General features: G+C 40.6%; 1 protein-coding gene across 1 annotated transcript in view; it reads left to right on the top strand.

The window, feature by feature from the left end:
• Positions 1-13692, top strand: part of AGK (acylglycerol kinase) — a 76844-nt gene that overhangs the window by 60346 nt on the left and 2806 nt on the right. Inside the window, exons 11-14 of the mRNA XM_008150526.3 lie at positions 1327-1384; positions 5904-6051; positions 6487-6584; positions 12664-12734. Of these exons, the coding sequence (XP_008148748.2) occupies positions 1327-1384; positions 5904-6051; positions 6487-6584; positions 12664-12734 (375 nt within the window). The remainder of the gene's footprint in view (positions 1-1326; positions 1385-5903; positions 6052-6486; positions 6585-12663; positions 12735-13692) is intronic.

Raw genomic sequence — 13692 nt, 5'->3', positions numbered from 1 at the left:
GGAAACTGTAAAGGGGCAAGAAATGACTTCTAACTGGCCATGCAAGGTGACCAGCATAGTGACAAAATTTGCTCTTGGTAGATATGAAGGGAACTGCAGACATTTGGAAATAAAGTGCCTTCATCGGGATGTATTTCTGACTACCAGGGAGACAAAGCAAATCATAACATTAGCTGAAAAATGCTTAGCGTGGCTCCCCATGGCTCCCTGGATTTTCTCCTCAGTCTTGCATTCAAGGCCCACCTTAGTCCATCACCACCCCTGATTGCACAGTTATGTACATTTCCTTTTTAGCTTTTGCTCTGCTCTGCTCTTATCCTCAACATTTCCTGCACCCTGGCCACTCCTTTTGCCTAGAATGAGTTCTTTCCCTCCATCATGTACAGTATCTAAGTCCAGTGCCTCTTTCTAAAGTACACGCCATACTGTGTGCTCGTGCCATTTGTTGTACAAGCATGGCTGTTCCAGTGATTTTAAGCCCTTAATGATTTCTGTCCCTTCTTGACTCTCCTTTCCAATAAATAGTAATCAGTTTATATGATATCATATATATTTATATAGTTGCCTACTGTTTTCTGTTACTTTTTTGGACCATATTTTCTCAGATTATAAGCCCTCAAAGGCAGGAATTTTATACTCTATATTTCTTTAGTTTTCTCCACAAGCGCTAAATAAATGCGTATTGATGAGAATCAAATAGGGAGCAGTTAAGATGGGCTGGTTGTGACATATAAATTTTAAGAGGAATCTAGTTTTTACCACTTTTCCAATTCCAAGGAGGCACCTTTCTCTCTTCAGCAGCTTTTATGTATTTCACAATATGAAGTAAACCCTCTTCACTCCCAGGTTTTATATTTGCCGTTTTAAAGTTGCATAACACGAGCAACGTGAAATTATGCTGCTTCATAAATTTTAATGGTATGTTTGTCTGTGTGAAGGCACATTTAGCTTGTGGGTAACACATCAGGTCACCAGCATTGCATCTCATTGTGGCTTTGTCATTCTTTACTCAGTGCTCCTTGGTTGTGTACTCAACTATATTCTGTGGTTAAGGATGCATTACAGCAATACTTATGAATTTAGAGATTCAAGGAGACTCTGATTATATATCCCTCCTAAATTGCAAGGATCTATCTCCTGTGTAACTAATTGCATACTGTTTGACATGGCATTGAAATTCAGATTTAAAATGTTCTATAATACTCTCTTATGCTAAGCCATAATCCCCAGGCCTCAGAGCAGACACTCTTAGTAGGGGGTGTAATTTCTATCATGTTGATCATTCCTTTAATATTCTAATTAGATTTTTATCTTGATTTTTCTCAGGTACTGGTATCTTGGGCCCCTAAAAACCAAAGCAGCGCATTTTTTCAGCACTCTGCAGGTAAATGCAGTTTCTAATGTAGAAGTGATCCCTGAGTTATCTTGTTATTATACCAGGATGTGCATATTTGGATATTTAAAAAATTCTTTGTATCTGACAGATGTATCTGACATGCTCCAGTACTAAAATGGGGGATATTTACTTACAAGTTCAGAAAGCATTCCTCATGTACCAACTCATTCCTTCCATTACCAAGCCTATAGTTAATTTCTTTCTTTTAAATTTTTTAAAAAATAAGTTTTTATTGATTTCAGAGAGAGGAAGAGAGAAGGAGAGAGAGAAAAAAAAAACATCAATGAGAGAGAAGCATCGATCAGCTGCCTCCTGCACACCCCCTACTGGGGATCAAGCTGAAACTCGGGCATGTGCCCTGACCGGGAATTAAACTGGCAACTTCCTGGTGTCTGGGACAATACTCAACCAACTGAGCGACACTGTCCAGGAGTTAATTTCTTTTTTATATTTTACTTTCCTTTGTCTATTCATTTACTCACTCTGGCCGGACAAACCTTGAACAGAATGACCCATATCTCATCAAATCATTTGCATGTCTGAATTAGTATCTAGAAATGAAGATTTGTGTCTGAATATATCTTATCATACAGGTTTGATGTATTTCCCTGATTAAGATTCAATTAAGTCCCACCAGTGTAATAACAGGTTTCAAACCATGCTAACCAAATATGGGTGGTGGTTACTGTATTGGTCAGTCCATCCCCAGAGGAGGTTCCATTAGTGGTACTCCTATAGGCTCTATACTGAAAAATGTTCACATGGAGAAAAACTGAACAATGTGTGTTAATGAAAATGCTAATATGTATCATCCTTACCTGTGGACTACACAGTGTTCAGCTTTTATACAAATCAAAGTAGTATATTTACAATTTGACTGGCTGATCTGACGACAGGCAGATGAAGTGAAAAGTTTGGTTAATATTCAGATTATCATGTGGTTTTCTAATTATGGAAGTAGTATATGTCCATTGCAAAACATTGCTCTCTTTACCTTCCAAATAAATTTCGTTTAGTAAAATGCATTAATTACTATTGCTCAAAGGAATCCTTTCATTGGTGGAGTAATGAGTGCATTTAGGAAGAAATCTAGTAACTATATAGTTAAGTTGTAGAACCTGGGTGAATCAAACTATTCCAACTATTTCTTCATCAAACAATTATTGAATATCTGTTGCGTGGCAAGCCCTTCTATGTGCTTGGAATGCAGAGTCCAATAAGACAGGTTTCTGCCTTCAAGAAGTGTGCATGTGCTGAGAGTGAAGTACAAGTAAACCAATTTGGCCAGTGTGATGAGAGAAACACAGAAGGACTAAGATGGAGGAGAGAGGAGGGTGCCCACCTCTGACTGAGGGCCAGCAGTCTTTGCAGGGCAGGTGCCACTTCTAAATATTGAAGTATCTGTAGGACTAGATAAAGGACATTCTTGGTAGAGGGGCCAGGGTGTGTGAAGTCACAGCGGTGAAACCTGGTCTTTCATATGGCAGTAGCATGGCCGGAAATGGACTTTGAAGGTTAGGTACGGGCAGCTTATGGCAGGTGGGATCTGACATTTATTGATAAAGCACTGGTGGGGACTTATTGAGTCTTAGGGAAATGACATGAGCAGATCTGCATTTTAGAGAAATCTTTTGGCAGCAATGAGGACAAGAGATTGTGTATGTAGCTAAAGGCAGGGGCATCAGAAGATTGTTAAAGTAATCTGGGTGAGAGTGATCATGAGGTGTAGACTGAGGTGGTAACAGTGAGCATTGATAACAGAGATGGATTAAAGAAATAATGAGGTGGAATCCTCAAAGTTGGAAGGAGAAGCTAGGATTTTGAGATTTCTGGTTTGAGGGACCAGTTTGGTAACTAAGAGCTTTCCATTAATGTTGATAATATTGGCTTAAGATCAAGTTTCTGAAGAAAGATGAAATTTTCAGTTTGGCACATACTGAGTTTAACATACTCCTGGTACAGACAAGTGGAGGTACAGTTGTGACTTAGGTTTAGAATTTGGCAAAGAGATGTGGGCTGAAGAAATAATTTAAATGTCTGAAGCATATAAATAGCATTGAAACTATGGGTTTGGTGAAGTTACCATTGAGAGAACAGATGGTCAGAAATAGCCCTTAGGAACCAGGGAAGATGCCTGAGAAGTGCTAAGAGGAAGTGGATGAGAAAGTACTGATATAGGAGCCAATGGAAGAGAGACTTTCAGGAAGAAAGTGAGATTTCAAGAAGCAATAGCAAAGAGTAAGTAAAGACAGGAGAGTATCCATTGAATTTGGTAACCTCTGAAGGTTTGGTAAGTGGAGGGGCTGAGCCATACTGAAGAAGGTTAAGGAATAAACAGGAAGGTAAAGTGGAGGCACCAAGGGTAAGCAACTCCTTTAAGAAGCTTGACTTTGAAGGGAAGTGAGAAAGGCAAAAGCTAGTGAGAAAAATGGGATCAAAGGAGTGTTCATTTTTTTAAATGGAAAGATATCCATGTCTTTATACCGTGAAGCAACAGAAAAAAAAAAAAAAAAGAAAAAAAGAAGGGAAGAGGTGAAAGAAAGAGAAAAAGCATGACTGAGTTGGCAAAATCCGTGAGCAGGTATAAGGGCATGGGATCTAAAGTACTGGGTTAGCCTTGGACAGAGGAAGAGACACTTGTTCCTTGAGACAGGAGAGAAATGAAGGAATGGTCCAGATGAAAACAAACAGGGCGAGTTAAGGCAATTTTCACTGAGATGCTGGTATCCTCTCTGAAGTGTAGGAAGCAACGTGATCTATTGAAAATGAGGTGGTGATGGTGGTGATGGTGATGATGGTATGGGGAATTTAAAGATGAAGAAAATAGGGAGGTTTAGAAGGATTATCAAGTGACATTGAGGAACTGAGACCAAAAATTGGTTGTGACACAAATATGCTTGCTTGGGTGATTGTTTTCCCTGTATCAATGCTCAGCAGGAATATTTTCCCCTTCCAGTAATGCTGAGCCCTGATCAAGTAGTTCAGAAACTTAGTGACAAGATTGATCCAGAATTGGGGCTTCTCAGGGCATGTATTGTAGAAGACTAAAGACATGAGAGGGCTAAGAGTGATGGAAAAAGAGCATTAAAGTAATTAATAATTAGGCACTGAGGGAAAATGGTGTGGTCAGGGACTGGACTTCTCCATGTGATAGAAAACTTTGGTGTGGGCAGGATCTTGAGGGGCCAAAAAATAACTTCCCTTTCTTCCTCTTCTGAGTTTGAACCAAGTTATAAAAACAAATGCAGGAACAGGCAGATGGAGATGAAAATATTAGCTTTAGAAATGTCAGCAGGAGTGATGGACACAGCTGAGATGTGTGGTCACTGTCTGATTTCTCAATACCCCAAACTGAATTTATCCATTCAACACATCTCCTTTAGGGCAGACTGCCATAGTAAGCTCATTGCGTGACAAAGCAGCACACGTGTGAGTCAGAGAAGAGGGGCTGGGTCCATGCATTGAGGAGAAGTAAGAGATGGAGTGAGAAAAGTCAGAGTTGTTTCTCTTTTGTAATTCACCCGTGAAAACTTGAGAACAGGGATTAGTTTGCCCAAAAAGACGTACTGGGCTCAAAAGAATCAATCAGATAAGTAGATTATTGGTATGATTACTGGGGTATAGATGCCCAAGATGGAATAATTTTGGGTGGCAGGAAGGACCAGATGTGGCTGTGGAAATGAGCAGCTGTGGTGAATGAGAGGTGATGTTGAGGGCTAGGCTGTTGTTTTAGTTGTTCCTGTGCACACTGTTGAAACCCAGTATGACACTGGACTTGGGTGCAGGAAGTAGAAGACAAAACACCTAGAGTATAAGCATGATGATCTTTGAATCAGGAGGAGCCTGGAGCTGGGTTGCAAGGCTGGGCTACATCATTCTGGCTGCCGTGGGGAAGATGATTCCAAAAGTGAAGAAAGTATTGATGCAACTGAATTCTTCAGTTTCTTTTATGTGTCATCATCAGTTTGCCAAAGATAAATTTATCCTGGAGTAGATTCTATGCTCATTCATATTGGGGTTTGTGGACAAGTATAAGCAATTGTTGATAATCCACATTGATCTCCTCTCTGCTCCACGTGACAGATCAGTGGAGGCAGCAGTCACTGAGTTCATGGTTTTCAAGATAGGCCTTTAATAGGAAAAGAAAACCTGAGGCTTCCATACTCCAAATTAGAGACAGTTCCATCCAGTGAGAAATTAGTGCCCTGACCGGTTTGGCTCAGGGATAGAGCATCGGCCTGAGGACTGGAGGGTCTCAGGTTAGGTTTCGGTCAAGGGCATGTACTTTGGTTGCAGTGAGGGGTGTGCAGGAGGCAGCTTATCGATGTTTCTCATTGATGTTTCTATCTCTATCCCTCTCCCTTCTTCTCTGTAAAAAATCAATAAAATAAATTTTTTTAAAAAGAAATTAGTTGGCTTTCTAGCAGGTGTAGGTAGAATACTAACCATTGCATAGAGAAACTCCCATATGTTCATGACAAATGTTTTTCTCTCTTCACTTTAAAAGAAGTGGCCTCAGACTCATCAAGCCTCTATCTCGTACATGGGACCTAAAGAGAGACCTCCCAGTGAAGCAGAAGAGACCCCTCCACGGCCCTCTCTGTACCGGAGAATATTGCGAAGACTTGCATCGTACTGGGCACAACCGCAGGATGGTGAGTGGGTGCTCGAAGATTGAGAGTCCTGGTCGGTTCAGGACTGCCTAAAGCAGACTCCAAAATCAGTGTCAGGCTGACCTGGAGCAGATGCCTCTCAAGGCCATTGCAGTCAGCCTTCTGTGCGCCACACAGCAGGGCCCAAGCCAGCACAATGTCCCGTGAATGGGACACCCTGGGACATTTGAGACAAATAGTGGCTCCCTCTTTCAGTCACTGACCTTTATGTATTTCTGGCTGTGTTGGTATGATGTTTCAGGCAGAGACTCCATTCTGAGCCTGGCTCTTTATCCCATGTGTAAAAAGTATGCAATGAAGAAAAAGGTGGAGTCAGCAGACCAGCGGAGGCCAGCTAGCAGCTGGCAGCTGGCCGTGGGTGGTGGAGGGTGAAATGTTAATGGGAGAAATTGACCTGTGTCTAATACATTAACACAGGCATTTCCAAGGAGGTAAACCCTGAAGTCTGGCAAGATGTGCAGCTGTCCACCATTGAACTGTCCATCACGACACGGAACGGCCAGCTTGACCTAACGGTAAGTGTGCTTTTTATTGGTATCTGGGAGAAGTGACAAAGGTGACATGCTCTTCCACCAATTCAGTATTTTTACTTTTACCCTGTGGCGGTAGAGAGGAAGAAAAAATAGCAATGAGAAGAAACAGCTGAGCAAAGTAGTGGCTGAAAGCTTAAGGAGCTTGATCACATATTCTGGGCATTGCTTAGTAGAAAGACTGAGGGCTAAAGACCCTTAGAATGAAGAGTTAGCCTGCTCTCATTTGTCACAGGAATAAAAAGTCATGTAACTTTCACTTGAGTGACTATATTAAATATGTAGGTTTAGGTCCCCAGGAGAAAAAACTACACATACACACACACACCCTATCACAGAAGTTTACTGGCCCCCGATATAGAGAAAACCTTAGTACTTTATATTAATGAGAATGCCAATAGAAAAGTTATCCTGAACTCTAGACTAATATTATAACCAGGTTTTATGCAAATCAGAATAGTATGCTTACAGTTAACCTGGTCAGTCGGGAAACGGGCACATGGAATTGAAGGCAGTGATGAATGTGTGAGTAGAGTGAGGAATGCACTGAAAATTTTTAATCCAATGTTAATATTCAAAGTATTGAGTTGTTTTCTAATTATAAAAGTAATGCATGCTTATTGTATAGCATAGCTCCCTTTACCTTCTAAATTAATTCCAGCTGGATTAAGAATCAAATGTAAAGAAATAGAACCATTAAAGCCCTAGAGCAAAATCTAAGTGATTATCAATATAAACTTGGGGAGGACCAGGCCTTTCTGAGCATGGAACCCAAGGTAAAAACCATATTGATATATTTGTCATGTATTATTAAAAAGAAACAATAGACAACATCTTTAATGACAAATTGTGGGAAGTAATAGAATATGATAGACCAGGAGTTAATAGCTTTCCTTTATAACAGACTCCTTAGGATAAATCAATAAGAAATGGGCAAAAGACTAAAATAGACAATAGGCAAAGGGCAATTTATTTCTTCACCAAAGAAATAAAGCTGAAAAAAAAAAAAGCTTATATTTACTGAATATATACTACACGCTATGCCCTGTCCTTAGAATTTTACATGTCAACCTTCATGTCTACATTAGTAGGTAGATATAACTTTTAGCTGTATTTCATAAGTAAGGAAACAGAACAGGTGCTCAACATCCAAGAAATGCAAATTGAATAGTAACTACTGAACTGTCATAGATTAAAAACCATTCTAGTGTTCAGTGTTGGCGTGGGTAGGGAAATGGGCAATCTTGCATATTTCTGATGGGAATATAAATCAGAACACCCTTCCTCAATGGCATCTTGGCTGTATATATGAAGCATCTAAAATATAATCATACCCTACAGAAGTCATCAGACTAATACTTAATGTAGACAGCCCCTTATTTCTAACAGCATGGACTTCTGGAAACACTGGTGAACGTGAATGTATTATGGTTTAAAAAGGTAGGTTCTGTTCTAGAGGGATTTAAAAAAGAAAGATAAGATTTCTAATTGTACATGTCCTTTTGTACCCAATCTCTGATAATATGTATTTCCAGTATTTTGTTCATGTTCTTGAACACCGTTCTTTTCTCTGATGATTGAATACCAGTGAACTGATTGAGTTCAGTGAGGGTGCGATTGTGGCTCAAGATTAGCCACATGCAGCAGGCTGAGTGCTTTTATCTCTGTGGCAATTATAAAAGTATATGATACTGTGCTGCTTATCACTAGTAGCAGCACATTCATTTTTTTTCATACCTCTTTATAAAAATAAAAGCAACTGCAATAAAATATTCAGAGACAATGAAGCTGCCAAGTCATAGCTCAAAATGTTCCTTTATCATTTAAAGATGTATATTCAGAGTCTCAAAGAAGCGTCAGGGGTGTGGAATGTGTGAAAATTAGGATCTCTTGTGCAACTATGCTCAATGTGTAACAGCAGAACATATGAAACAAGCTAATCAGGGGACTGATTCAATCCACTTATTTAAAAGGTTGTCTCTGTATTTACTGACTTGGAACGATGATCATCATGTATTGTTAAATGAAAACCAGGTTAAATTGATTTGCACCAAATGATTCCATTTTTATTTTGAAAAGGAATACTTCCACCTATAAAGCAGTTTTGTGAATGGTAGAGGTAAGGCCCCAATTTTATATTCTTTCCATGTAGAAAGCTAGTGTTAACTACTTATTCAAATGTCTACCTCGCCTCACACACACACACAACACTGATTGCAAAACCTGTCAAACATTAAGTGTCTGCATACGTGGAAATGTCTGTAGTTTCTCTATTCAGTTGCTCTATTTTCCTATAGTTGCACTAGTTCTGAGCTTAATTAGTATTGTTTTACAGATCCATTTTTTCCTTATTTTTAAAGAGTCTCCTAGCTCTTCTGGACTCTTTGACCTCTATGAACCCCTTGGGATGTTTAGTTTATTAAGTTCCACATAAAAATCTGTTACACCGATCAGAATTACATTGAACCTGTATATAAATTTGAGAGGAAATGACATTTCTACAATATTGACTCTCCTATTGACTGAATGGGGCATAGCTCTATATTTATTTAGATTTGTATTTTTTTATTGAATTTATTGGGATGACACAGGTTAACAATTATATAGGTTTCAGGTGTAAAATTCTATAATACATCATCTGTATACTGTACTGTGTGTTCCCCACCCCAAGTCAAGTCCCCTTCCATCATCGTCTTACTCCCTTTACCCTCTTCTATCCCTCCCCCATCCTCTGCCCCTCTGGTAATCACCATACTATTGTCTGTCTCTGAAGGGGTTTTTTTTTTTTGTTTTTTTTTTCTTAATCCTTCCACCTTTTTCACCCAGTCCCAAAACCTCCCTGCCCTGCGACAGCTGTCGGTCTGTTCTCTGTGAGTCTGTTTCTATTTTGTTATTTTATTAGATTCCACATATGAGTGAAATCATATGGTACTTGTCTTTCTCTGCTTTCACTGCCTCATTTCACTTAGCATAATGCTCTCCAGGTCCATCTATGCTGTCACAAAGGGTAAGATTTCTTTCTTCTTAATGGCTGAGTAGTATTCCATTGTGTAGATTTTCAATGTCCTTCAATGAAGTATTATAGTTTTCTTTTATAACATTTTTGTCTTTGCTCTCTCTGTGTGTGTGTATATATATGGTAATCTTACTTTTTGATGTGACTGTAAACAGTATTGCCTAAAGTTTCATTTTTTAACTATCTGATTTAGTAGAATTGATTTTTTTGTATCAATGTTAAATCAGCAGACTAAATTCTAGTTATATTAAGTTTATGGATTCCTTTGGATTTTATATTGATTTAATCACATCATCTGCAAATAGTGCAAGTTTTGTTTTTTCCTTTCAAATACTTAGCATTCTAATCTCATTTTACCTACCCCATTGGCTAGGACCTCAGCACAGTGCTGAAGAGAAATAGTGATAGAAGCATTACTGCCTTATTCCTGCCATAGAGAGAAAGGTTTCATTGCTTTGGTCTTGAGTGTGATGTTTTTTTGTAGATGCCCTTTATAAGATTAAGGAAGTTCCTACTATCCTCGTTTGCTAAGAGTTTTTATCATGAGTGGATATTTAACTGTGTCAGGAACTTTTCCAGCATCTATTGAGATAAGGTTTTCTCATTTTATCTGTCAATGCAGAACAACACATTGATTTTTGTAATCACACTATTTGCAAAAGACAAATCCTAGACTAGTATGTATAACTGTCTACGTAACCCGTCCTCTTAGATATTTAATACACATTTCAATCTCAGCATGTCCAGAACTGAGCACCTGATTCCTCCCCTGAAACCTGTCTTACCCACTCTTCCCCTGTTGTGGTTGACTATAATTCCAGTCTTTCATTTGTTTGGGCTACACATCTCGGAGTCACTCCTGGCTGCTCTTTCTCCGCACATCGATCTTTGAGGAAGTCCTGGTGGCTTCACCTTCTAAGTACTGCCAGCTCTTCACTGGATCTCCCCGCCACCTGATCCAAGCCATGCAGCAGGTTCCTGCGTGGTCTCCCACTTCTTCCTTCTCCCCCTTTATTGTAAACATGGTAGCCTGAGAGATCCTATTCAAATGAAGCCAGATCTTTCTCTGCTTAGAACCTTCCTGTGGCTCCCATTTCACTCTGCCTAACAGCCAATTCCGTGGAATGTCTACAAGGCCCTGTGCGCTATTTGCAGTCTTCTCTGGCTTCACCCAGGTATCCCCTCGCCTTCTCATCTGGCCATGCCGGCTCCTCGCTGTTCTTTCACCTTTGTGTGGATCACTCTCCCCTAGACCAGTGGTTCTCTAAGTGTGGGCCTAGATCAGCAACAGCAGCCTCACTTGGGAACTTTTGTTAGAAACAAAAATTCGTGGGCCTTGCCCAGATCTACTGAACCATCAACTCTGAGCATGGGGTCAGAGTCTGCTTTTTAACAGGCCCTCCAAATGATGCTTGCCAAAGTTTGCGAACCCTGCCCTGGATATCCACACTAATTTTCTCACCTCCTTCAGGTGAGCTCAAAGGCTACCTTCTCAATGAGGCCCATGTGGACCCTCTTTAAAAGTATCAGTACTACACCAATGTCACTTGGTGTTCCTTCTTCTCTCATTTTTCTAATAGACTCTAACACACCGTGTTCTAATCTCTCTATATAAAAGCCTAAGCAGCTGTTCGACCGGTAGCTATGACACGCACTGATCACCAGGGGGCAGACGTTCAATGCACAGGCATGGAAACATGGAACAGACTGATGAATCTCAGAGGGAAGGGGGGAGGGTGGAAAGAGATTAACCAAAGATCTTATATGCATACTAGAGGCCCAGTGCACGAATTTGTGTACCTGTAGGGTCCCTCAGCCTGGCCTGTGGGGATCGGGTCGAAACCAGCAGTCCGACATCCCCCGAGGGGTCCTAGATTGTGAGAGGGTGCAGGCCAGGCTGAGGGACCCCAGTGGTACACGAATCCATGCACTAGCCTCTAGTGTACTTTATAATTTATCATTTATGCCATATATATTCATTCACAATTTACTATTTTTACACTGGTATACTCTAACATACTTCTAATATGCTCTAGCATTTGTATTTTTAAGTTACGGTTACTTTTTTGTTTTGTTTTTGTTTATCCTCTCCAGTCTCTCTGGTAGAATGTATTTCATAGGCAGAAATTGTTGGGGTTTTTTTAGCACCTAGAGGAATTCACTCAGTAAGTCGGTTGATATTAAATAAAAGATGAATTTAGAGCAAAGTCATCTCTATGTTTTGTAATTCCCAGTTGAAAGATAAAGTTGTGCTCTGGTCTGGCCTTTAATCTTTGGCAAAAGCTGTCAGAGGCCTGCGGGTTATCCTGGGGCTACAGATTTTGAACCTGTCCACAAAGAAACAAGCCTCTATTTGAAGCAGACAAGGAAGGAGTGACAGGACTGAATTTCAGAGGGCCAGGTGTGTACTGCTAGCCACTGACTGCTAGTAAATTGGGGGAGTGATATTAGAACTAAGTCTATTTTTATAGCCACTTCCTTGTAGCTCAGCTCTCCCAGAACTTTCTATGGTTGGAATGGAAAGTTCTTAAAGCATTACCATGTCATAAGTGGATTGCTTCTCCTAAGCTCTGGCTTCACACCAAATCTGCGTGTACAGCATTTAAAGAGAGACACTGGGCCCTACCAAGCACGCTGCTGTAGCAGGTGTGGTGTGATGCTGACGTAGAGTAAGACTTCCGGGGATAGTGGGCTGATAGCTTGGCCTGCAGGGAGTGAATCCTAGGGACTCTAACAGCTTTGATTATTTGTGACAGAACATCACAAACCTCCCACTCTTAGTTTTGACAAACCTCCAAATCTGAGTTTTTATTTATCTTGTATATGTTGCAAAAAACAAACAGTAGAGATGAATTTTATGGTATGTAAATTATATCACAATGAAGGTCTTAATGTAAAAAGAAAAAAAGGAACCAAAAATATATTCAGGATTAAGTCCCCCTCCCACCCCCCTTCTTACACAGCTTCACAATATGAGCTTGCAGGGCTTAAAGATGGCAGCAGGCAGCATCAGCAAGAATTCAGAATATTAATGTCTTAATCTTTCAGAGCACAGAAGACTTTATGAACATCTGCATTGAACCCGACAGTGTCAGCAAAGGAGACTTCATCACTATAGGGTAAGTAGATTGAGATTTCATAACTGGAGGTAGGTGGACTGGTTTGGAGGCAATGAGGCTGAAGTCGTTTGTCTTGTATCGTGTTCAGAGTACCCATGAAGTCTACGATAGAGACCCAGCGCGGGATTTGTTTGGGAGTCACAGCATTCTTTGTTTCACTGGGTGGACATGTCTAGCGCTCTTTTCTCTCTGGCCTTCCCTGTTCATTTTGGAAAGATCCGAGGATGGGAACAGTCTTGGCCTTTCAGTTGAAATGAAAGAACTCAGTGTAGCATGGCACAGTGTCTGGAATTTCAGCTTCTGGGTTGGAACTGCTGGTTTCGGCCACTTTCTGGCCTCATGTTTTGGACAAATCCTTACTTCTCTGAATCCTTTTCCCTGTGTGTGGAATGGAGTAATGGAGTCACCTCTAACCTATCTCAAGAGTGTTTCTGAGTCTCAGATGAATGTGGGCAAGCCTTTTTCATTGTGACAGACTTCACAGTATCACTGCAGTTTGTCAGTCCACTTGTCCTATTCTCGGGGTGCTAATGAAAAACCTGAAAAGGTATTGAGAACTTTGGACATGTTCCAGGTTTCCCCTTTTCCAAGTCCTGTCTGATTTGTTAAGCCCTATTGCTGCCCGGGTTTTATTAAGAATGCTCTAGGCCCTCCCCCATCTTCACAGCCTCTTTGCAGCGCCTGTTACCATGCCCACTGGTAATCTGCTCAGCGGTGTTTTCTGTGCTTTGGCTCAGAGCTCCCTCTCGTGCCCATTGAAGGGTTAGGCATTTCCGCTGCAGCGGCTGGGTTTCCATGGCTATCTCATTATCTGCACCGGTAGTGGCAGCACAGTGTCTTTCATTAGTGTGTGGTGGTTTTGCCTTTGCTACAAATTCTTCAGATGCTGAACAGCTGCTTCTGCAGCCTTGGTTTACTTGCTGTATCTGTAATAAAAGGAAGAAGGAAAACCATATCC

Source organism: Eptesicus fuscus, chromosome 14 (genome assembly GCF_027574615.1).
Source record: "Eptesicus fuscus isolate TK198812 chromosome 14, DD_ASM_mEF_20220401, whole genome shotgun sequence".
NCBI lineage: Eukaryota > Metazoa > Chordata > Mammalia > Chiroptera > Vespertilionidae > Eptesicus > Eptesicus fuscus.
This window is presented reverse-complemented; position numbering and strand designations above follow the sequence as displayed.